The following is a 24,433-nucleotide window of genomic DNA, read 5'->3' as shown; positions in this document are numbered from 1 at the left end:
CAGAAAACAAAACGAAAGAACCAAAAATCCAAAATTTTAGCATAAAATCTACAAGCCAAGACTATGATTTATTCCCTTTTATATGTAGGTTTTTGCAAAATGCTAACAAAATAAGTACTGATTTAAAGAAAGACATTATACTCTAAGTTTTGACAAATTAAATGTTAAATATAAGAAGTTGCAGAGCAGAATATATTCTTTACTATTATCTTGCTTTAGTTAGGATTGTGACATGTTATTCGTGAGTGAAGCCGGTGATTATAAATAAATGTTATTTTTCTCCTTCAGGACTTTGTGACCCTCACGTGTTTGGCGGCTGTGCTTTGCTTGAGCGTACTTGTTTTTTATTTCCTAATTCTTAACATTATTTGAGTGCTTAACCTTTAAAATCCAAGGCTTATCTGCATTCTTGTTCACTCTTTGTTTCTTTTTTTTCCCCTTTCATTGTTGTTTTTATCATTTAGCTGAGCTTTTCAGATCTAATAACCATGATGTTTAAGCTCCTGAACTAACAGCTCACTTTCTCAACACACGGACACCTTTTAACTCAGAGGTTCAGTAACAGCAGATCAGATTGTTTAACATGTTTATGAGATTTAACGATTAGGTGAGCTCATTTAGACTGACTCTATATAGCCAAGCACTTTAAGGTTTAAGACAGGAGGAAATTCAGATACAGTGAGAAGTTCTGCCTTAAAAAACTAAACAAATTCATAAAAATAAAGTTTTAATCTTACCACAGTGTGGCTAAGAAACCCCTTTGCAGTGTTCTGATAATCATTTAGATCACAGTTAGAGACCAAATCAGTCTTAAATTGCTCTTTTTTAAAAAATGTAGTTCTTTTAAATGAGCATTACTTCATATAAAAAACCCAAACAATTAAAAACTCATTTAATATGTTGTGTTTTGATGCTCCTATGCCCTTTAGATTAAACTAAATTTCACATACTGTGAGCTTTCAACACATGCAGATACAAAAATCAGGTCTTTATTTTAAATTCATATTCATCACATCTAAAAAGGCTTGGAAATGATATTGGCTGCTCTTGTTGTTTGAACAAACATTTAATTTAGAATATCTTTGTTCTAATGAGTTTTTTAAAAGAACTTTTAATCCTAAATTGATTAATTATTTTAATCTAATATTGTTTCTTGTGTGCAAGGATTGGAAAAGTATGATCAAAATCCTCAAGACCAAATAAAAAGTTCAAGAAATATAAAGTTTTTATACATTTATTAATTTATTTAAGTGGATAAAATATTTATCTTCACAATACAATGTACATTAACAGTTATATTAATACTTTATATACACAATGAAAAAATACACATACATTATGCTAGACTCACTTATTTACACAAACATGAAACAACATAAGGTAATCAATATTTAAATCTACATGACATTATATAAATTTTAGTGCAGCTGCCTTGGTACAACATTCAATTTGTACATAACAACTGGGGTTTTGTTCAGTCATCAACAGGTATACATATTAGTTTTAAATAAGTGTGAGGTATTTAAGGCACAATTATAATTATTTCAGTCTTTCAGTCTTATGTACAGAGCAGCAATTCAGGGAGTCACTGGACCACCGGGACCGTGGCAACAGAGGTATGATAGTTCTGTCTCTACGTCCACAAGTGTTGAATATGAAGCCCTGCAGGGAAGGAAAATTAAAAAAACAAAAATTAAAGTCTTTGCACACAGCTTATGTTCTTCTGACAGAGGATAAAAACACAATTCAGTACAATAAAATGTTTGGATGTTTCTGAAATATTTGAATAAGACTGAAAGTTGTCCCTTTTGATACATACAAAAAAAAAAAAAAAAACAATTTAACTACCCACACCTTATTATCTAACCTATCATGTATAGATTACTCCTTTGCAAAACAAATGCATAGAAACATGAAGAAAAAGGTTTTGAAGCACAGATAAGTTGACTTTTTGAAGCTTCAAGTTACTATATTTAGATAAAGAGGCCAAAATGGAGCCAGGGATGTTTTGAAGCCATCTAGTGGTCATTAGAAGTATTGCACCACCTTGCTGACTTCAAGTTTCAGAACTGATGACCACCTCCATTTTTTATCTTTTCCATTTAATGACATCACAAAAACAAATGTTTTTCTATAACTTCTAGTCTTTATGCTTGGCTAAGCTAACTGGCTACTTCAAAATGCTTCATATTTACCATTAAGCCAAATATATTACATTTTTTTTGCAGGCAGAGAGCAACAAAAATCCATCTTCTTACCTCATCTTCTGATGAAAGCTACTGGCAGTTCTCTGCTGGGAACCAAAAGCCCTGAATGAATCACATCAAGCGGTTCATTATCGGTGGCCACAATTTCATAGTCTCGGACCAACTGCAAGAAAGGAAAAACAAAAAAAAATGAGCTTCACATGATGCCTCAAAATCTGAATAAACTAACCCTTCGTGGATTTATGTGATCGATGGAGATCGTACCCAGCACATGGCCAGCTGCAGCTGCAGCTCTGCCAGCCGCCGGCCGATGCACATTCTCTTCCCAATACCAAACGGAACGTGGGCGAAGGGATTGATGGTGCTGTTCTCCCGCAGCCAGCGCTCGGGTCTGAAATGTTTCCCGTCATCAAAATACTCCTCATTGGATCCCAGTGCATGGCTGTTGATCATTAACACCGTCTGTAAATGGGAAAAAAAAAAAAAAAAAAAGTGTTTTTGTTTATTTATTTTAGAAGCAGTATTGTCAATATGTTGAGAATAAAACGCTGCAGTTTATGAGTTTAAAGTCCAGTAAAGACCTTTACTAGACTGACTCATGCTATTAGTGTCGCCACGTTCGGATAATGTACAGTGTCTGAGCAGGACTTTGGCACGTTTCAGACATCAGTCAAATGTAAATTTACACAAGAACTTAATCTCCTAATGTCAGGTGTACTAAGAAGTAAGCCACTTACCCCTTTGGGAATGGTATAATCTCCCAACACAGTGTCTTTGTCCAGAGTTCTGCTGGTGAATGGAACTGACGGTGACAATCTGTACGAATCACAAAAAAAAAGAAAACATGCATGAGAATATGACTTGCAGCATATCAAAGATGTCTAAGCTGTTTAACAGGAGCCAGACATGCACAGCGCTGAGAGGTGGTGAGATAATCTCCAGTCAGAAGTCCGTTACATTCCCTGTGATGTGGTGCTTGCCTTAAATAACATGCATGGTGGCTCTCATGACTGCACGAGAGGATGGGAGAAAGCGTACCAGACAGGGGCAAGGAAGCAATTCAAACGTGACCACACGGGGAATTTTAAGCTGGGACCACTGCATGTTTGAAGTCATGCCATCATATTGTCTGAAGCTTGTTTTCCAGGCAGTCACATGTATGTGTTTTCCCCCTCTTAATGTCTGCACTGCTGGTGGGAATCATGATGTTTGACTCAGCTCTGATACACCTGTGTCTCATGTACAGCTGTGATCATTTTCAAACTGATTATTAGAAAAGTAGTTTGTGCGTCTTATACATTCAAGATGCTAAAGAATGTCATTCCTGCCTCTCTTACTGAAAAAAACCCTTAGTGTTGTATTATTTCTGCTCAGTTTTTTTAGCTTACATGACTTTCTGCAGCCATTATCTTTACAGCAGAGTGGCATGTGGGGTACGTGTGAAGCAGCAATGATGTATGAACATTTTCTGTTTTTTTTTATCCACTGGGATTTTCCATCCATCTGGTTTATGTTTCGTAATCTCACCCTTGCTCATAACTGTTCATGCCGGTGTTGTACTGTACCTCATGGACTCCTTGAGGCAGGCCTTGAGGTAGGGCATGTTCTTGATGTGCTCTCCGCAGGGGTTCTGGCCGGAAGGCACCACCTCTCTGATTTCCTGCAGCAGCTTCTTCTGAGCACCAGGGTTACGAGACAAGTTGAAAATAACCCACAGCATGCTGTTGGCGGTCTGCGCACACGGCAAGACGGGGGGAAAAAACAAAACAAAACAAAAACATAAGCAGGGAGGCAGAGCGGAGACGTCACTTAGTGAGGCAGCTACTCCAAGTGCATTCCTCAGGGGGGTTCCTGAGAGGAGCTGAGGAATGTTTGGGCTTTCTCAATGGCTCCTTGGTTACATACACACATTTGTTTTCCACTTTTAAAGTACAGTAACAACAACAGCTGTTTTTTTCCTTTGATCACTTTGAAAAAAAAAATGGGTGAAAAGTTAAAACCCCTCACCTAAAGCTCCTAATAATAAAGTTAAACACTGCAACTAATGATTTCTATTTTGGAAATAGTTAAATGAGCAAAAGGCTGGGTTAAAAACAATGTTTAAACGACAATTCCAGTATTTTCTCTTTGCTTTTGTGGATGGATACATCTGAACTGTCTGTGCAAAACCTGCTGCTAATAACAGCATAAACCTCCAAAAATAAATAAAGCAGTTATAGTCAGAGGACATTATCAAACTCATTTTAGGGTTCCTGGGTTCACTTTGGACAAAGTTAGCCTTTTTGTCACTTAGCTAAGCTGTGCCAAGTAGTGGTGGGAAGAAGTGTAAATTAAATAACTAAGTTATGCAGTGTGGCTGTATTGTTTTTGAAATATGTGTATCATTTTGGGACGTTCTGAATGACTCCATACTTGTTTCATATTTATACTAAACTGGTTATGGACAATGTAAAACCTAAAAACCCAGACTCCTGAGTAATAATGAATGTACAGGTGTGTGTATCAATACAAACTGACTCACCGTCTCAACTCCTCCGATCTGCAGCTCGGTGATGGCTGCGTACAACTCCTTTTTCGAGAGGGAGCTCTGGTGAAGGATTTCGCCGATTAAATCATCAGGATCTCTGATGGCATTCCTCTTCAGCTTCTTGTCAATGTAGACTTTGGCTGAGGGAAGACAAAGCAGTCAATGTGTGAACAGACAGATTTGCATATCTCTGTTTACACACGCAATAGTAGCCAACATGTTGAACCTTCTTTCAGTCATCAGAAGCTCATAATCACCGTTCCACTTTACTGGGACAGTGAATGGATGGATACAGAAATACATACGCCAAGTTTCTGTGATACAACAAAGATTATTTGGTACCGGAGCTCTGTTAAGTCTCATGCTGACTGAAATTGGCACAAATTAAAGGCAAATTCTGGGTAATTGCTGTAGCAGTGTGCTGCTTTTTTGGGTTCACATCATTAGAAAACAGAATAAATTGAAATCATAAGCTTAGTTTTAGTCTAAAAACAAGATTTTCTTATTAGAGTGGAAAAATTCAAGACATTTTGTAAAATTTTCCATCTATTTCTTCATCATTCAGTGTGATGGACATAATTTAAATACACAAGTCTGTCTGTAAAGACTGCCAAATACTAGTAATACGTCCAAATTGTCCTTCCACACCCGTCTGATCTCAGCCAGGTGAAGGGTTAGGAAGCATTTAAATCACATTACACAAACAAGTCTCAATTGATGGAATATGAAATTCATTTAAAAGAAAAAAAATATCCTTGTTTATTTTGGTTCATATGTTTGCTCCAAATATTTGTCTTTTTTTTAAAAAACGGCAAAAAAACAAAAGTCTGTTTCTGCATCTTTTTGAGCGGTTGTATTCAGCATCATCTTCCTCAGTACCTTTGTCCCTTAAACTCCTACTAGTAGAAATCGTTGGCATATTTCTCCACCTCGGGTCAGGCAGTTTACTACAACTCTGAACTATTATTTACCCCGAGTGCCAAGTCCACAAAACATGAAGGCAGCCGGTTCAAATTGAACTCCCCACCCACGCTCTTATTTTCCTATCTATCATCTGACTGGAAGTGACCTCAAACTGGTTTGCGCGTCACGGAAGAGTAGAGAAAAACTGTACCAGAGCCTTGCGAAACGATGGTAGGGGTTGTGTGGGCTTATTTACGTCACAAAGCAAACAAAAAAATTGTTGTGTGTTTGTACCTGTGCTGAAAATGCGATCCCATGCTGCAGTGTGGTCCTGCCATGTTTTGGTGTTGAATCTCTTGTGGAGCTCCACTGGAGTGACCATCATCATACCAAATGTGCTCATCATCTGCAGAAAACAATTAAATGCACAGATCCAGGAGTTAGACTTACAGTCACCCTCACAAAGTTAAAATTCAACCCTTATCCCTTTAGATATTCCTTAAAACAATATTTATTATTATTTTTTTAGTTAGCCACTGGACTTCTTCAGCTGACTAGTGTGAACCTGATGAACTGGGATGTTTAACGACTCCCCAGGAGAAAATCAGCTTTGATTTCTCACAGATCATCGCGAGTATCTTATTTTCAGACTTCACACAGAAGAATGACACTCACTGTTTTCACAGCTGTGATGAAGCTCATGGCTTCCTCGTTGACTTTCTCCTGCAGCAGACCGAACCTCTTGCCATACAGTACGAGACAAATGGCTGAGGGACAAAAAAAAGGAGCAAGGATTTAGCACTTTATACATATATTTGAACTTAAGACATTTAATTTGGACAGAGTTTTGATTATCGTGAATTTAGCAGGATAGATTTACATTCTAGGTCAAAAACAATCACAAAATAAGCATCACTGCAGATTATTAAACCTGATAAAAAAAACAAGAAACTAAAGATTGTCAGTCATTTTAGAGGAAAATAATTACTGTAAAGTCAGATTCTCATTGTTGAGGATTTTCAGTTTTCTAATTTCATATCAGCTCACATAAAATGGGAAATTTAGACTAAAACAAAACTATAAAAATGGATTAATCAGAAGTTTAATTTTCCATCTGCTGTTCTTCTTGACCAAACGATTAAACAATTATTAGAAAGCAAAAGTCTGAAAGTGGAACAAAAAGGATGGCTGTACTCACTCTCAAACGACCATTTATTCAGCTCGAAGTACAGATCATCAATCTTCCCATCAACATTTACTTTCCCAATTCTGTCCACCATGTCCACCAGGACCTGTGTTCAGAAACCGACAAGAGTCAGTCTCTGCTCGGAAACGACGCTGAAAAGGAGTAACATATGTTCTGCAGGTCTCAGACCCTCACCTGATTTATTTTACCATCAAGCTTCACCACTTCTGTTGGCTTCATGAGTTTCTGCTGAAACGCGCTCCTGACTCTCTGCCAGTCTTTCCCCTCCCTGCAAACAGCGTTAAATTCACATTCAGACGCTTTTTTTTTTTTACCAAAAACTTTTCTGTTTGCGCCCCAAGCGGCGTCCTGGTTAGTCTGGACACTTTCAGGAAACCGCAGAGGAGAGATGGAAAGCCTACTCACAGAATGAGGAGTCCGTACGCCTCGTTCCTCAGGTCTCTGTATGCTTTCCAGGGTTTGATCTCTAGCCTCTGGGGGTAATTGCTCTCCTTCCTGTAGAGCGCCTCCAGCAAGCAAGGAGCGCCAATGTGCACCGACTCAAAAGAACCCAGCTTCATCCGGAAAATCTTGCCGAATTTCTTGTGATAATCAACCTGAAAAAAAGGAAGAAATCGTCAAAAATGTTCCGTTCACGACGAATCACATTGAAAAATAAAGCATTTCTGCGTGAAACGAGTCCTAAGCGCCCTACCAGTGCTTCGTGTTGTCTCGTCAGCCCTCCTTTGCGCAGGAGCTCAACCAGACTGCCGACCAGGGGCCAGTTGGTGGGTCCCGGCATCGAGTCCAAACTGTGCGCCCTAGAGGCGGCGTGGGGGCACGGCGCAGCCTCCACAGCATCCTTTTGCTCCAGGACGCACACAGAGGATGTTGGCTTGAAGTGCTGCAGCCCCACCGTCTTCTTCTTCAGCAGCTCAACGATCTGAGGCACTTTTTGGATCTGCGCCCTCATCCTCAGCTCTGGCTCTTTGAAGTAAAAACCTAATGTTTAACAGCGGCTCTTTATTAGTTTTGGGAGTTTGTATTTTTTTTTCTAAGAGAGTGCTCTTGTTTCTTGGAACTGTCACACTTTACTGCATTATATACCCTGAGAGTGTTTATTCCTGCCAGCACCGAACCAATCAGGGACCGGTCCTTCATGGTGTGGCTGTCGAGCCCACCATTCATTTATGGATCCACGTTGAGAGGATCGTATGACCCCTGATAGACCGTGGAAATGCCCTCACCGCCCCTCCCTTTGAAAATAAACACACGAGTCACAGCGGAGGTGACGCGGTTCGCTTGAACCGTGTTTCACAGCGACCTGCGATTAACCGAAACTTTGGCAAAGCAAACACGACTGCCACACTTGTGCACCGGACAAATATTTGACTGATTGCTGCTTGCGTGTTTGCTTTATTGATAATTTACTTTGGGAAGGGGGTGAAGGGAGAGGAGCATCTTAAAACACAGCTTCACACTTTGCAAATTTATTCCAATTAAAGAGAGAGCTCTAAGTTGTTATTCTGGGACAATTTCTGTTCTAAAACCTTTGCTTTTATCAGAGAAGTTTCCTTTTAAATCCAGGTTTCCAGATCAGACTTTTGTCCAAAAATATTGGTGATAAAATTAAGACAAATTAGAGGTTTTGCAACTTTTTGACAAGAAAAAACTGATTCAACTTCAAAATCTGCCATCTACATAAAATAAATTGTGATTTTCTGTTGTTTGATAAGCTACATTTTATTCTGAAAAACCTTATGAGAAACCACCACTCTTCCATGAGTTTTTTTTTTTTAATCCAAGCAGTAACTTGATCCCAATCTGGACTTTAAAATCCTGTTTTATCCCTAAAACAGATCGTTGTCAACATGTCTCAAAGTGAGGATCACACTAATTGTTCTCACTTTCAAGAAATCTAATCAGTCCTCATTAAACACAACTGCACCCACAAACACAATACAAATACCACTTCATGCTGGGAGCTTCATGCTGCTACCCTGTAAAAGTGTGTGTTCACACACTCAGGAGGCATCAGAACAAGCTTGGAACTCTGTTTTTTAGCTTTTTGGGTGAGCGAGCACACATTTACTCCCCATACACCCTCCCAAAGAACAAGAGAGAGGAGGGGAAAAAACAAAACCACCCACGCATCTACAAATGCACACAGTGTTCTTTTCCTCTCAGACTGCAAGCATGCTGCTGGTTATCGTACTACACAGTTTTAAGGCAGCTTCAGCAATTCATCTCTCATTTCCTTTTGTGTTCCAACATTATGCACAAATTAGTCACTGCCTGGATCGCAAGCAAACTTGTTCAGAACGTTGGGAAATGCACTGTGATGAGAAGATCAATAGTACTCTTAGAGAAGGGAAAAGAAAAACGCAAAACAAAAAAACAGCTAGACTGGAAAACAAGGGGGAAACAGCCTGCGTCTGTCAAAAGATATCAATTACTGACAATTACTTAACTCCCCTTACACACAGATAAACCCCCGCTAACAACAAGCTTTTAGCTTCAGCAGGAAAGAATACAGTTGGCATTAGTTCAGCATGAAATGCCTCAAAATGTGCAAAACACCATTATGAAACCCTGGCAGTGCTAATTTTAATGTCACAATAATGGTTTATTTCAGTATTGTCACCCTCTTATCTTCATTACATATTCAAACCCATCATTCATCAAAGCTTTTTTTTCACTTCACTTTGGAGTTTGAGATTCAAGTGAAAAAAAAAATTACATTTAAAAACGGCATACACCCACTACTGTTGGAGTAAAAAGACATGATAAACATATTTTGACTAGACACTGCACATTCTTTCTTTTTTTTAAGTTTTAAAGTTTTTATAAAAAGATTGACACACAGATCCTATTTTTTGTGTTAGACAGAGCTCTGCACGCCGTTTTCCACCCATTTTCTGTTTTTGTTCTGAGCTAAGCATATAGGTTCAGTTTCCATTACAGACAGATAAATGTGATCAATCTTTTCATGCATTTCTCGTAACAAAGAGGCTTTCATTACAGAAAATCTATCAATCTGTACAGCACTGTATCTGAGCACCTTTGCACTTTAACTGGCACTCTGCGCTTTAAAAGGTATGCATAGATCTGCACAAAAACGAATGCACATCTGCACACAAGATGTCTTAATTATTTATTGAAAATTTATTGAACTTTGTAAAAATTAGCATGTACCTTGGCTATCCAGACCCCGCGCAGCTGCTCCACATTGGATTGATTGGTAGCTGGCTGTGGAAAGGAACAAAAAAAAGTTACATTGTGGAAACAAAAGTCCACTGTCTGGTTTGCAAATGTTGTTTGTGTAACTTCTGATAGTGCAATGAGTGTAACAGTGTCAAAATGAATGTTAGTGGTGTGCTTACTTGTCACCTGCATACTCACCTGCCTTCTCTTCTCCAAGGTGTGCTGCCAAATGTGTCCCCAGTGTACAGAACACCATTTAAAGGTTCTGGGAGAGGCTAATACATGAGTGAGTGTACTTTTTATGTTTATATTGCTTTGTGTTTGGTAAATAAAATTTGAATATGGTTAAAATCTTGTAAATTGATTTATACTTTTGAAAATTATGGTGAGACAGAACTGTTAAGAAGCAATAATATTTTCTGTAACATTTCAGTTCTAGAATGTGTGTATGTGATCCTTTTGTTTGTGAAATGTTTGTTACCTTTTGGGTGTGTCCTTGTAGCGGCCATCTTGGAACCTACCAAAGAGGAGGCCCGCCTCAAACCCAGCTCTTTTATAGAAAGGCCCATGTTTGCCGGACTTTGATTGGCTGGGCAGTTAATTGAGAAGGTGGGGACAACAGTATATAAGAGGACTGCTGGCTGAGCCAAGGGGGAGAGGAGAAAGCTTGAGATGTCATTTTGTCTTGTCTGTGAACCATGCTGTGCTGAAGGAGGCCTAATAAACCACCTTTGTTTATGCTACAGCCAACTTTGAGGAGTTTTTCTTCCACACCACACCTCTCAGTGTAACATAGCTACTTTTAGTTTTCATATGAAAGGTAGGGAGGCAGATAAAATTTGAGTGATACGAGACATGTTCTCAATGCAGAGTTTGACTTGCTGCTATCAGGAAAGAAATTTAGGATACCAGTTTGCAAATTAAGCTTTATACGACTTTATTCATTCTTTCTGCAATCTGTTGTGTCAGTAAATGAGACAGGGTGACAGGGAGCTGGTGCCTATCTCTCATGGTCACTGATCACCAATCCATCACAAGGCCTTGTATTTAATATTAAACAAAAATAAACACTATTGCCTGATGATGGAGAGTGAATATATAAACTGTCACTCTGAGAAGACAGTCACAATCTTTTATCAACACAGTTGTCAAAACAGTGGTGCCATCCATGGTCATGGTTCAAACTGAATATGGAGACCTGTTGAGAGTTTGATTCCTGCAGTATCAAAACATTAAATATCAGCGACTGATGTGCTTTTTAGAAGTGATTGCCGGTTTTCTTGTTAAAGAACTTCTGCATATCTTTAAATATCTTTTTACCTTTTTTGCTAGTCATTGAAGTCCTTTGAAAGGATAGGTATGGACAATGTGGGCCTCTTAGAAAAGAGCTCTTCAAGTAGCAGCTGCATATTAAAAATATCTGACCAATGCTACATTTTATATTCAACCTTTATTTCCCAAGAAAGGTCCCATTGAGATAAAGGATCTCTTTTTGGAGGGAGTTTGTGTCAAGATGGTGGCAGGAATACAAATTAAGATCATATAAAGGTCATACAACTCATGTGAAACCTCAAATGAACACTGTAGGTATTGGATATTTTGATCACATTACTGCCCTGGAACTTACTTAAGTACAATGAAAAGCTATAAGATATTGTAGTGTTTGTCCAGTAATCCTAACTACCTGAAACCAAAGTTTGTAAAACTGCCAGGTAAAAAATCTATCCTCTTACAATAGTAACCCCTTTAAATGACAAATTCAGATCATGTTTGGCAACATGACTTTTGTAACTGAGACATTGCTAATGCTCGTACAACAGACATTATAATTTTAGGTCAAAACTCTGTGCTAGCATGAGTTTTCCCTGAGTACTGTACTTTGATTACTTCTCACAGTACAAAAACAGGCAAGTTAGGTTAATTAGAGTTTCTAAATAACCCTTGGGTGTGTGAGTGGAAATATGTCTTGTTGATTATCTAGTTGACTCTGTGTTTGTCCCATAATAGTGTCCAGGTTGTACTTCACCTTTTGCCCATTAAAAAAATCAGAGGGTGATGACGAGTGAATGTACCAAATATTTTTGAAGTACCATAAATGAGTACACAATTACAGCCTCCATGTAGTTCTTCTGTTCATTGCATGCTTAGTTTGGTGTGTTTTCACTAAATGGTAGACTGTTTCAGGCTCAGACTACTCAGGAAGCACAGTGTCCACAAATGTTTGTTTGTGCCTCAGAGGGATCCTGGGGGATCCTCGCAAACTAGTAGTGACGACAGGATTTATGCCATGCAGGCCTCACTGTTGCACAGATGTGAAAAGTATGAATTCCTTTTAAACATGCAGCCTTTTAACATCTGCAATGCAGCTCTTTATCAAAATGAATTTACAATGCACTTCTTCAGTAAGATTATTCAATCCTAACAATAAAAGATGTGTAACTTGACTCTGCAGTCCACCAGGAATTAATCTGTTTTTATGTCAGTCTTACTCTGTAGTTTCAATAAATAGTGCAAGGTCTATAGATGTATGCATTCAGGTAAGACGTATTACTCTGAAGGCAGAACAGTTGGCTAGTTGTGATATATACAGCAATTTTGCATCATTGGCTAATTTGAGTTCAATGCACTGTAGTCCTATAAAATACATTACATACAAAAATACATTAAAATACATGTTTTAGTTTGTTGGGAGTGGGTTGTATCTTTTTTTTGTCTTAAAGTCATGGACCTGTCCTAATATCCTTTAAAGAAAAATATTGAAAAGCTGTTTGACAGCCATGAAAGAGCCACAGTTCTGAAAGCTTAACCAGTGTTTTAACATACTTTAAGATTTTTTTTATAACATGTCATCTTGTATTATTCTGAGGATGTGCCTGAGAATGACAACAATAAATGGCATAAAAGTGTCCATTTGCAAGTACTCTCTGAATTTGCGGCGCAGTGATTAGAGCTGTCACCTCCCAGCAAGAAGGTTGCAGGATCGCCTGCAACTTATAGGTTTATTTCAGGTACACCAGTTTTCTCCCACCGACCAAAAACTTGCATGTTAGGTTAATTGGTAACTCTAAAATTGGCCCGAGGTGTGAGTGAGAGGTTTGTCTCTTTGTGGCCCTGTGATGGACTTGCGACCTGTCCAGGGTGTCCCCATCTCTCTCACAGTGATAGGTGGAGACAGGCACCAGCTCCCCGCGACCCAGAAAGGAGAGGCAGGTAAAAAAAAAATGGATAGATGGATAGATGGATTAATGGTGCTGAGTTGGTAAACAGTAATGGCTTCTACCAGAGCTGCAGCCACATTGACTTACAGGAATACTGCCAGTTGCTGGAGAGGTCACTGAGGCCGTATGTTTGGCCTAGGGAGAACGGGTGTGTCCAAGGTGTCCACCCAGGCCAGTGGAGGTAAGGAGATGATATACTTCTCCATTCTAGACCAGCTTCAGGCTTGAAGCTAAGCCTAGCCAACACTCTATAATTAGTATGATTTATTTTCATGCAAAATTTGTATGGAAATACATAAAGTACATGAAAAACAGCCTTTCTCTGTGGAATTGGCATGTTCTCCTTATTTACGCCAGGTTTTTTTTTTCTTTTGAGTACCTCAGTTTCCTCCCACAGTTCAAAAACCTGCAACTTAAGTTAATTAAAGATTATAAATTGACCTCAAGTGTATCGTGCACTCAAGTGTGAGTGCATGGATGTTTGTATTGTGTTTCTCAGCATTCGCCCTGCATTGGACTAATGACTTATACAGAATGGTAACACCACCATCCCACCCAATATTTGAAAAGCATTAGGCGTGTATTGTGAGTAAATTTTTTTTAAGGTTTAGATACAAAACACACAGCAATTTCAGAAGTCAGCAAAACAAGCTAGTTCATGTTTGAAATCGATATTCCTAGTTTGAGTTTGTAGCCTGGGGTAAATTTCCACCCTGGCTGTAAAAGAAGTGAGTATGTGGACACTGCATACATACATATAAAATACTTTTACAGTTAACATCCGCTTTTTAAATTTAAACAATATCAATATTATATTTAAGTTATAGTATTGCAGAAAATATCAACTGTTATGATAAATGAGAATGATCACCTCAAAAATATTTTTTCAAGCTTTTAAAGCTGGGATGTAAAAGAAAAAGCTTGAACTCCACACTCTCTGCTTTTTGAATTGATAAAGTTCCTCAGATGAGAAGCAAAATGTCTTCAGCTACAGACTAGAAGACCAGTTATTTTTTGTTTTTAACCCTTTTTGGATTTAACATGTCCTGGATGACATCAGCATGTTCTACATGAACATTACTGAAATCTTCTGATACCCATGCAAACTGTCAGCTGGCACATTGGACTTCTCTGGGGTATGCAGGACAGTGAAGTCACTCAATCTCTTGGATCAGTAGCATCCATCTTAATAAAGTTCAAGTACTTCACTTCTGCAGGCTATAGCATGCTGTTTAGAGTTAATGTCCAGCTTCTGGTTCAATTCAGCACCTGCAGGAGGTGGGCTGCATGCTCCTCCCAGGACTGGCTGTATGCCAATTAATCATGCAGATGTACTGCAGATAAATGACACACAACAAAACATAATCCAAAATCAAACTTGCTTCAAACTTGATTCAAATTATATCTCTCCACCAATCCATCCATTTATAGGTATCTTACTTCCCATAATCTCTAACAACTTGTACACCTACTGCAATAATTTGGACAAGTTTTTTTCTACAGTTTTTAAGCAATTGTTTTGCAATTCTCGTACTAAAAAAGAGCTGCAGAAGACAGCTGGAACTGTGGGGCCTTAATTGACTGGAGGTGGAAGGCTTCCATATACTTCAGCCAGCCTGCTGTCATGAAAGATGGTTGATAATGTAATTCTCTGCCTGTTCATTTAGCAAAATATCTCAAGAACCACCACCATTTTAATGAAACTCTCAGAAAGTAAACATTAGACAGGCATATACAACTGATTAATTTATAATAAGATGGCTGCCACAGCTAATTGAAAGCCAACACAAAAATGATGATAACTTAGTTTTTACAGACGTTGAGGTAAAAACTGTTGTGTTAGTAGATCAGAGTAATCCACAACACATACTATTAATGCTAACATATTATGGGAGATGTTTGTTTAAAACTTTAGCATTAAAGGTAGTAGGTAATATGCATTTCTTCAAGGAATGCTAGTAGTTTAATTTTCATATAGTTTAAAACACACAGTACATATTCCAGTTATTTTAATAATTATAGTAATCTGATTTGATATTTAAACATCTTTGGTATTTAAATCTGATGTGAATATTGATTTAATTTTTTTTCTGTTTTTTCTTTTATTATTTAATTTAACTCATGTTTTGTTTTATTCCACGAGGCTGTAAATCAGTGTAGGAAGTGCTGATGGTACAGTACATTTGTACACAACCTTGTGCATACCATGTTCAGCACTCAAAATGGTTTACATAAGGCTGTGTATCATATTCACTATTTATACAAATAAAATAAATAGCACATTTATTATGGTGGTGCTTTTTGCAAAACAAATTGTGATGTATTTTTCTGTCAAATTTCAAGTCAATCGCATCGAGTGACATGTGGTCTTTCCAATATTGCGTTCTTTTGGTTACTGGTAGAATCATGAATGTATTGTGAACCTCCTATTGTAATCTTGATTTGTACCCACTGACCACTCAGTTTTTTTCAGATATCATATTGATTAAAGTGAGAGTCAATTTGAACTCTTTCTTACAGTGAAATAACTGAAGGCTTGGTATTCAGAACATCAGCAGGCAGTGAGATAAGTGACGAGCCGAGACAAAATGTTCCCCAAGCAACCGTGGACTCGTCAACATGCAGGGCAGGCAAATCTTATGACTCAGAGCTGTTCGTTTCCACACTGACTGACAGGTCAGTGAGTTCAGTGATTGGGTTTAAAGCTGAGGCTCCTCTGTTCGCAGGGGTCCAGGCACAAGCAAAGGAAAAACACAGTCATGCATGCAACACAAAGATGTACATTCACTGACGAAAACGCAAACACATATTCATGTGCGCCGCACAGGACCTCTGTGTTCCCAGAACAAAATAATACAGAGGCCACAAAAGAGGAGATTAGCCGGGATCCATTGTGTAGATGTAAACACAATGTACAGTTACAGTGGACTGAGCTGTCACGTAACGCCACTGACCTAGAATGTGAGGCGGCCCCTTCTCAAAGCCCACCCTTCCACTAAGATTGAAAATGTTTTTCACAGAGCAACGGTGAAATAATTCAAGCTGTATCCCCCCCTCACCACTATATTCTCCTCCCTCTGTGCCCTGTGCTACACTGACTGGCTGTGAAGGAATGAAACTCTCACGTGTTTTGAAACAGAGCACGAAGACAGCTGTTCTCAGATTTAAACACCTCTTTCTCATAGTGCCTTTCACTTCACAGATTCTAATGTATCTTAAGCCAGTACGTTTTAAATCGATGATCACTGGTAAAATTGGCTTTCATCAAAAAAGAGAATGGGTTATCGGCTCTGAGTAGAAAAGTAGGTCATTTTGTTAACAGACTGGAGCTGCATGGAAGGAGATTGCAAGAAAGGAGATTTCCATGAACCTGTTGACCTCCTCCTATAGACCGAGGCTGCTGTTGATGTTCAACCCTGTGGAGTATGAGCCAAGCTTTTAATCTTTGTCAGGATTGTCTTGGATGCCCATGTCTGTCATTTCTGACAGAATTAAGCAAAATTATTAAATCAAACTGGGGGAGAATTAAGCCAAAAATGAGGTTTGCTCATCAAATATTAGTGAATAACAACAACAACAACAAAAAAAAAATCAAAAAATGTAAAACGTTTCCCACATGTGGTTTAAAAGCCTGGTTTGTTTGCGTTTGTCTGTAATCATATCAATCCTTTTTGATGAGGATCTGTTGCAGCAGAGGTGACTAAGCTGAATTTCTGCGGGGGATTCGGAGATGCAGAGGTCACTGAGAGCATACCCTTGTCAGAGCTCTTTGATCCAAAGAACAAAATGTTCCGGGAAAACAGTCCACAGTAAAATAGGATTGTTTCCAAAAGTTTCAAAATAAGTTTGGGCGCTTTTAAAAATGTCAATAAAAACAGAGTGCAAATCATTTAAACCACATACTTAACTGAAAATGTGTGCAAAAACAACACATGATAAAAGTAGGAAACTTTTAAAAAATGCATGCTCACTTTGTATTTGATGTCAACAACAGTAAAAGTTTTAAAAGTGGGACAAAGGCGACAATATTCTGGGAAATTTACTCATCACAACTTGTGGAATGTCTCGCTACTAATTTGACTAATTCTAAAGAAGTTAATTACGTGATGAAGTCTTCTCGAAAGGATGAATCCACAGGAAGTAAAGACAGGCAGAAGTTTCTTAAGAAGAAAGAAAGAAGTTTCTCAGAATCCAAACACTACACTCACAGATAAGCATTTCATATAATATCATGGAACTGCTGTTCAAAATGAAAAACCTAATATCCTTTGAAAATTGCATATCACCCACCCCCTTTCACGCCAGTTTCAAATGAAGATAATCTAATGTTGAAAAATGATGGAGTCGCAGCTGTTTTGGCCAAACCTTGAAAATAAAACTATGTACAATCGTCTTGCGTGATCTGTTACCACTTAGAAGATGTGTGGCCATCTTGAACTGGGTTGACTCCAGAAGTTAAGTTGTTTTGTGATCCATGATATATTTTGCTAATGCTAAATACAAATGAAAACTCTATTGCTTTGCCTTTGACTGAGTTTTGTTACGGCATGGACTCAAAACCTCCCACTTCTTTAAACAATGTCAGAGAATCGTTTTTGTCATATTCTCTGATCTATGTTAAAGTTAAAGTAGTACATTAAAGTAAGTTAAAGCACCACCATAAAAACACACTAAACTCAGAAAAATCACTGCCTCTCTTGGCCTGGGCTCGTCTAAACTGACCTGAGGTTGTTTTTAGAGTAAAAACAAAAGAGGTATTTAGTGTGCTGTTAGTATTTTTCAGCCTTACTGGAGGCATGATGAGGCATGTTGCCTTTTCTTTGTTTTATTCAAGAAAGATCATATCATCAAGGCATTGCCACACCGCATTCTTTACATATGACATCAACTTCATGGTTAGAGTCCAGATCTGTCAGGGGCTGAACGTGTAACAGAGGATGCTGCACGTTGTTGATCAGCTGAAATCCTTATCAAACAAGAATGGTTAACCACTTGGCTTTCAAAACTACGTCATTAGCTCTCGTCAGTTCCCGAATACATACAGAGTGTTGATAAAGGAGGAGGTCATGCAACACAATGGTAAACATGCCTCACATTTTTCAAACATGCTGTCATCATGTATGAAGTAAACACATTTGTGGAAAAAAACATTATTTTCCTCATTTTGCTTTTTTTGTATGTTATTTTTATGATCCAAACCCAGGTCACATTGTGCCTTCCGGTTTTATTGCTTTTTAAAATCATTTTACACACTGTTTTATTTTCTTTATCTGTTTTTTCTCAATGGGTGAGTGGCGGGATACACCGCCTGGACAGGTCACCAGGGGACAAACATCATAAGGACAAGCAAGGCAAACAACTACGCTTACTCCTCCAAAGATCGATGTAGAATTACCAATTAACCTAGCGTGTGTGATATTTTTTGACAATGGGAGGAAGCCGGAGTTCCTGGAAAATCCCATGTATAGAAAAGGAGAGCAAGCAGTCTTCCTGTTGGTTTTCCTTATAAGAAATACAAAGAAATTATAAAATATTTATTAACACAATGCCAATTCGTAAGACGTATCCCTTGGATCATCCTATACATTGTATTTTCTGCTGTAAAAGTAATATAAAGCCAACAATAAGATGAAATAATTTACTTATCCTTATAGAAAAAAACATAAACTTATAATTTTTTCACATGGTCACATGACTATCTTGAAAATGTTCTAAATTCAGAAAGAAAATTGTTTCGCATGTTAATTTAATGTTTTCACAAAGGAAAGTTTATGTGATTAAATTCGTATAACACGTGTTTGACATGAGTCACTATGTGAAAACATATAGTTTGCACATGTGAAGTTGATGTGATTTTTCTGTAAGGGTAAAAACAAGTTTAAACAGCCTTAACCTTTCATTTACTTTTTCATTTTGGTATTTATCTTTTATTCCCTCTCCATTTCCTCATCAGAGTTGTATTCTCATTAATAAAGGTTTTCTCATAATACATAAATCCACTCATCAAACATAATAAATTGTTCAAGTTCTTTATAAAAATGATTTAAGGCAAGGCCTTTGTGAAAATGGATGCGTTTCCTTACATTGACGATCCTAATGCGTTGGTATTTGCATCCTAATCTTTGCAAATTTACTCTATTATAATTAAATCAACAGGGTGATCACAAAATGACAAATACTGATTGCAACAGACTGCTTTGTGTCTTTCAAAGGTCTTTGACAAAATGCAAGACTGAAATAAAAAAAAACGTTACATTTATAAACAAACGACAAATGTATGAAAAGTTTATTCTTTGAAAGGGTTACAAAATATATGATTCTTATATAAACTTATTATGATTACAACAGATAACCAAAAAATTAAAAGCTTTTTTAGAACTTTTAAGCAACGAAAAGTCCTTTGGTTCACTTTTCCTTTAAGTAGTGTAACAAATCCATTTCACTGTTAAACAGGCCTCTAAAAATAGACATTACCGTCTTTTCTGGACTACAGAGCCACTGCTGCAGCATGCCCCAAAAGACAGAAGAGCCAAGAAAGTAACTTGTTGTAAATCCAAGAAAAAGTTCAAATACTTTCTGACCTGACAGAGAGACGTATTGAACTAAAAGAATTCTTTAGATAAAAGCACAAAGATAAGTGAGGGCTTTTATTTCTATTTTCAACATTTAGTTCTTTTATTTTTTTTTAAAGTTGTAACTAACAGACTTTATCAACTTGAAATGTGTTTTTGTTCCTTCCCTTGCTCATCGGGATGCATGAGAGATCGTTTGAAAAGGTAAGTGTGTCATAAACAGGCTGAGACCAGCTTTATCGTTGTCTGATTGCTCCTAATGAATTTCTTCAGCTGGATAAAGTGCCTTAAGAGTACAAAGAGATACAGGAGGCAGAGTGATCTAAGAGACGGCTGAAGACACTCATACAGTATGTGCTGACCTACTTTTTTTGCGCACACTGACCCAATAGGTTAACCGGTGTAATTGTAACAGTTAGAGTGCAACCAGTATTTGACTGGGTCAATGTTTACTATGAAACAATGTCATGTTTATTACTGGTGAGGCTTTGCGTCAAATCTTTTTTAACATAATGACCCATTCAGCGAAGTTTTACATCTAAATCATGAGGAAAAAAAGAAAATTGATCAGAATCTCTGTGAAAGAAAAACTTTTTATTGCAGGCGATATTCACCATTAAGGTTTGCCTCATAAAAATCAACAAATAAAAGCAATAAAAAACTCAAAACTGCCAGTATTTTTATGTAAATGTGTTAGATAATTGTTGTTGTCATGTTCAAATCAACATGTTGATTGATACTCCTACACACTTTGACCTGAGCTTTGAAGGGAAGCTTCAGTTTTGACCCCTAAGACACAGTGTACCCCCCATGGCCACATCAACTCATTGGCCTGCCGCCGTTATCTTATCATTATAAACATAAGCTCTGTGTGAATGTCATCATGCACTGCGGTCCTGTCAGCCTGCCTGTGGCTGGGCATTCAAAGGAGGCCATGCATGAGAGAACACAGAGAAGCTTGCACAACAAAAATTTGCACAGTGTTTGTTATTCACTGGACAAACATGCCCAAGACTGCCGTACCCGACCTTCAGGCTGGTTAGTGGCAGAAGAAAATGGCCTTTTAACTACCCATGTTGCAACTGTGCATAAAAATGAACCAAACAGGAGTTCAAATCGTGTTCCAGTGTTGAGGTGAAACTATATGTACGTTAAGCTCATTTCATCATTTGAAGCCACTGACATTGTCCAAAACTGGTTCCAAAATGTCAGTTTTCCATTCTTTAAAAAATGTATTTATTATTTTTATTTAAAGTGTTGCCAGGTATTTTTGGAGCCGGCTTACGCACACTTGGAACACAGAGCTGTGTCCTCAATACCAAAGTCCCACCTGCACACACTCTAGCAACTCGCTAATAGGCTGTCAATCACAGTGTGACACTTTTTTTAAGCTTCAGTTAACTGATTGAGACTAATTGAGACTAAATGTATGGGAAATACAAAATCAAAGTAAGAACTATGTGAATCAACAAAAATCAGCACCCGAACAAATGATCTAAAGTGTATTTTTAGAACAGTCACACTACTGTATATTATCTGCAACATCACAACAGCTTCACACTCAGTCCTCATTTTCTCACAAAGTAAACATCACACTGTAAATCTGTGTAATATGAGCTCACTGACTATGTTGAAGATGCAAGTCCCACATTACTGAACCACAAGACCTGAGACCAAAACCAGTTTGGAAAAACACCTTTATTTTCATTGCTTGGTTTATTAAGAGTTAGAAGTCATTAACTACACAGATTTTTAAAGTCCTGGAACAATATAATCCAGATGAGGTTTGAACTTTGGCTGAACCATTTCAGCACCTTATTAGTTTTTTTTTTTACAATGTTTTTTTCAAAGATTTGGTGGCACACTTCATGTCATTGTCCTGTTGCATGACCCAGTTTAGTCTACGCTTTAGTTGCCAGAGATATACCACACGTGTTGACCCTCAATTTGTTGTGATTGTTCAGTAACCTCAATGTTTCTGTTTTTATTTTCATTTTGCACAGCGCTTCAAGCTGTAAAAAATGGGTGGTATTGCAGATATTGCAACAACTCACTCAAGAATGTCCATAAAAATGCATCTCAAAGGTCCCGTTAAGTTTCCCGAAGAAGCCAACATTCCAGAACTTGATAAAAAAAGGATGTGGATGGGCTGATTTCCCGGCAGCTCTCAGTTTACATCTCTTAAGCCAAAATACAACATTCCTCTCTGATAAAGACCAAAGTTTATGTGCTTTTTTTCGAGCGAGACGTTGTATTCTGTCATACATAGCTCCTGAGATCCAATCATAATATGTTTTGCCCGCACACATCTGGACTCACACATACTCTCTGAGCACTTTACTAGCAACACCATAATCACTGTGCGTCAGGCCTTCCTTTGCTCTCAAACAACCTCATTTATACACAAAGCAAAAACTTTTTCCATTCCACTTATAATACCATTGGATTTATGTGCATGACTTTTACTGAGCCATGACTACTAAAAAATGTGTAAAAGTTAAATTTACCCACAACCCAAATTATGCAATTTGACATGTTTAGAAATGTGTTTTTTATGATACTTTCTCATGATAACTAAACTTGTTTGGTGTGAGAATAGTTTAAAGATGTCATTTGAGGTAACAAAGTTTGTTTTCTCTGTATAATTGGTGAGTATATTTAGTTGTTTCAATATAAAAATCAGGACAGTTATTCTAAAAATCTATTCAAGCTGAAAAAAGTCAGATTAAAAAACATCCATCATTGGTCAGTGTATTAATGTAGTATTTCATCTCCAAAATGTCATGACAACCCTACTGAATGATGAAATAAGGTGTGACACATGAGAAATTCAGTTTTGCTCTATAATCACATTGATGTCTTGAAAAAACAAAGCGTTTTTTTCCCCAAGATAGCCTTTCATTATCTTGAGAAAACACATTGTTTTTTTTTGTGATACAACTGGCTTGAATATCTCAAGGTAACACAATAATCAAGTTGTGATCTTGGGAAAATCACAAAAAATATGAGCGCTCTCAACTTTCATACGAGCCAATAGCATCATAACTTTTTGTGAGAATTATGTAACTGTAGAGGTGTTTAGGACCCGTGTCAGTACGAGATAAGCAATCAAAGCTATAGCTGATAAAGGTCAGGTTAAAATGACAGAAAAGTCACACTCGAATACCAACCAACAACAAGTCCAGCTGTGCCTTTCATTTGCTTTTAGAGGGGCAACAGTTCACTGTGTTGTTTATTGCACTGTCACTGCCCAGTCTCACAGCTTATGTCGACCCCTAGCAATGACGGCAGGAACTAGATAACTATTCTGTACATCACTGACATTAAATCTTCTTTCCACATAAAGTAAACAGATGGGAGTCAACATTGGTTAGTGTTTTTTATTTAGACTATTCTCTCACTGGCCATTTTATTAGATACACCTGCTAAGAGAAATAGCTAATCAGTCAATCGCATGACAGCAGCTCAATGCATTTAGATATCTAGATGTGGTGAAGATGACTTGCTGAAGTTCAAACCTGGCATCAGAATGGGGATGAAAGGGGATTAAAGTGACCTTGAATGTGACATGGCTGCTGGTCTACTGGGATTTTCACGCAAAACCACCTCTAGGGTTTGCAGAGAGTGGTTTGAAAACAAGAAAATATCAAGTCAGTGGCAGTTATCTGAACAAACAAAGCCTTGTTGACGTCAGAGGTCATAGGAAACTGGTTGGACGTGACAGAAAGACAACAGTAGCTCAAATAAACACTCATTACAAACAAGGCATGCAGAATATCATCTCTGAGTGCAACATGTTCATCCTTGAAGCAGATGGGCTACAACAGCAGGCCACACTGGGTTACATTTCTGTCAGCTAAGAACAGAAACTGATGCTATAATCCACACAGGCTCTATAAAATTGGACAATAAGGTTTTGGAAAAACATTGCCTGGTCTGATAAGTCTCAAATCACTGTACTCCAAAGGCCTCCACAGTCACCTGATCTCAATCAAATTGAGCACCCTTGGGATGTGGTGGAATGGGAGCTTTGTATCATAGATGTGCAGCCGATAAATCTGCAGCAACTGCATGTTGCTGTCATGCTAATATGTTTCAAACACCTTTTTATAATTATGTCACAAAGAATTAGAGAAGTTCTGAAGGGTGTATCCAAGAAAATGGCCTGTGAGTGTGTGTGTTGAAGGGATAGTCTGGTCAGTTTTGAAGCGATGTTCTGTGAAATAGTTATCAATAGTTTGAACCCTATCAGCCATCACATTAGTCATAGAGCATGGAGTATAAAGAAAAAGAGCAGAAGTCTTCTTCCAGCTAAGGGCTAGCCAAACAAGGGTCAGTTTTTCTGTATCTCCTGATACATTCACAGCCTATCTATGCTCAGTATGCACACTCTTCATTTGCATAATATCACTTATGTTGTTCAGCTGAGAAAGAAGTAACAAAATAAATAAATGTGCCATGCAAAAATGTAGAGCCATTTGACTAATCTAGAGGTAGACGACGTGACTGATGTCAAAGCTGATAACTATTAGAGCTATTTGACAGAATATCACTTAAAAGATGACTAGACTATCCCTTTAACACCTGAAACAATGTCAGGAATAAAAGCTCTACAC

The 24,433-nt window shown here is 37.9% G+C and overlaps 1 protein-coding gene across 1 annotated transcript; it reads right to left on the bottom strand.

Annotated features, from left to right (window-relative positions):
* Positions 1-1,218: 1,218 nt before the first annotated feature.
* Positions 1,219-10,611, bottom strand: LOC108231477 (1,25-dihydroxyvitamin D(3) 24-hydroxylase, mitochondrial). The gene is made up of 14 exons (XM_017408545.3): positions 10,509-10,611; positions 10,019-10,072; positions 7,539-7,810; positions 7,250-7,440; positions 7,019-7,112; positions 6,836-6,929; positions 6,313-6,404; positions 5,932-6,043; positions 4,729-4,874; positions 3,773-3,939; positions 2,945-3,023; positions 2,472-2,669; positions 2,259-2,370; positions 1,219-1,662 (listed from the first exon to the last, which is right to left on the bottom strand). Exons 1-13 carry the CDS (start codon positions 10,594-10,596, stop codon positions 2,260-2,262), a joined length of 1,698 nt encoding a protein of 565 aa, XP_017264034.1. The 5' UTR covers positions 10,597-10,611; the 3' UTR covers positions 1,219-1,662; position 2,259.
* Between the last annotated feature and the right edge of the window lie 13,822 nt (positions 10,612-24,433).

This window comes from Kryptolebias marmoratus, linkage group LG4 (genome assembly GCF_001649575.2).
Source record: "Kryptolebias marmoratus isolate JLee-2015 linkage group LG4, ASM164957v2, whole genome shotgun sequence".
Classification (NCBI taxonomy): domain Eukaryota; kingdom Metazoa; phylum Chordata; class Actinopteri; order Cyprinodontiformes; family Rivulidae; genus Kryptolebias; species Kryptolebias marmoratus.
The sequence above is the reverse complement of the archived record's forward strand: the minus strand, read 5'-3'. Positions and strand labels throughout refer to the sequence as shown.

Excerpts from the sequence above, each read along its gene's own strand:
- LOC108231477 (XM_017408545.3), bottom strand. The coding sequence starts at position 10,596 with ATGGGCCTTTCTATAAAAGAGCTGGGTTTGAGGCGGGCCTCCTCTTTG. Across the intron at positions 10,073-10,508 it reads TACAAGGACACACCCAAAAG|CCAGCTACCAATCAATCCAA; the intron begins GTAACAAACATT and ends TCCTTTCCACAG. Across the intron at positions 3,940-4,728 it reads AGATCGGAGGAGTTGAGACG|ACCGCCAACAGCATGCTGTG; the intron begins GTGAGTCAGTTT and ends CCGTGTGCGCAG.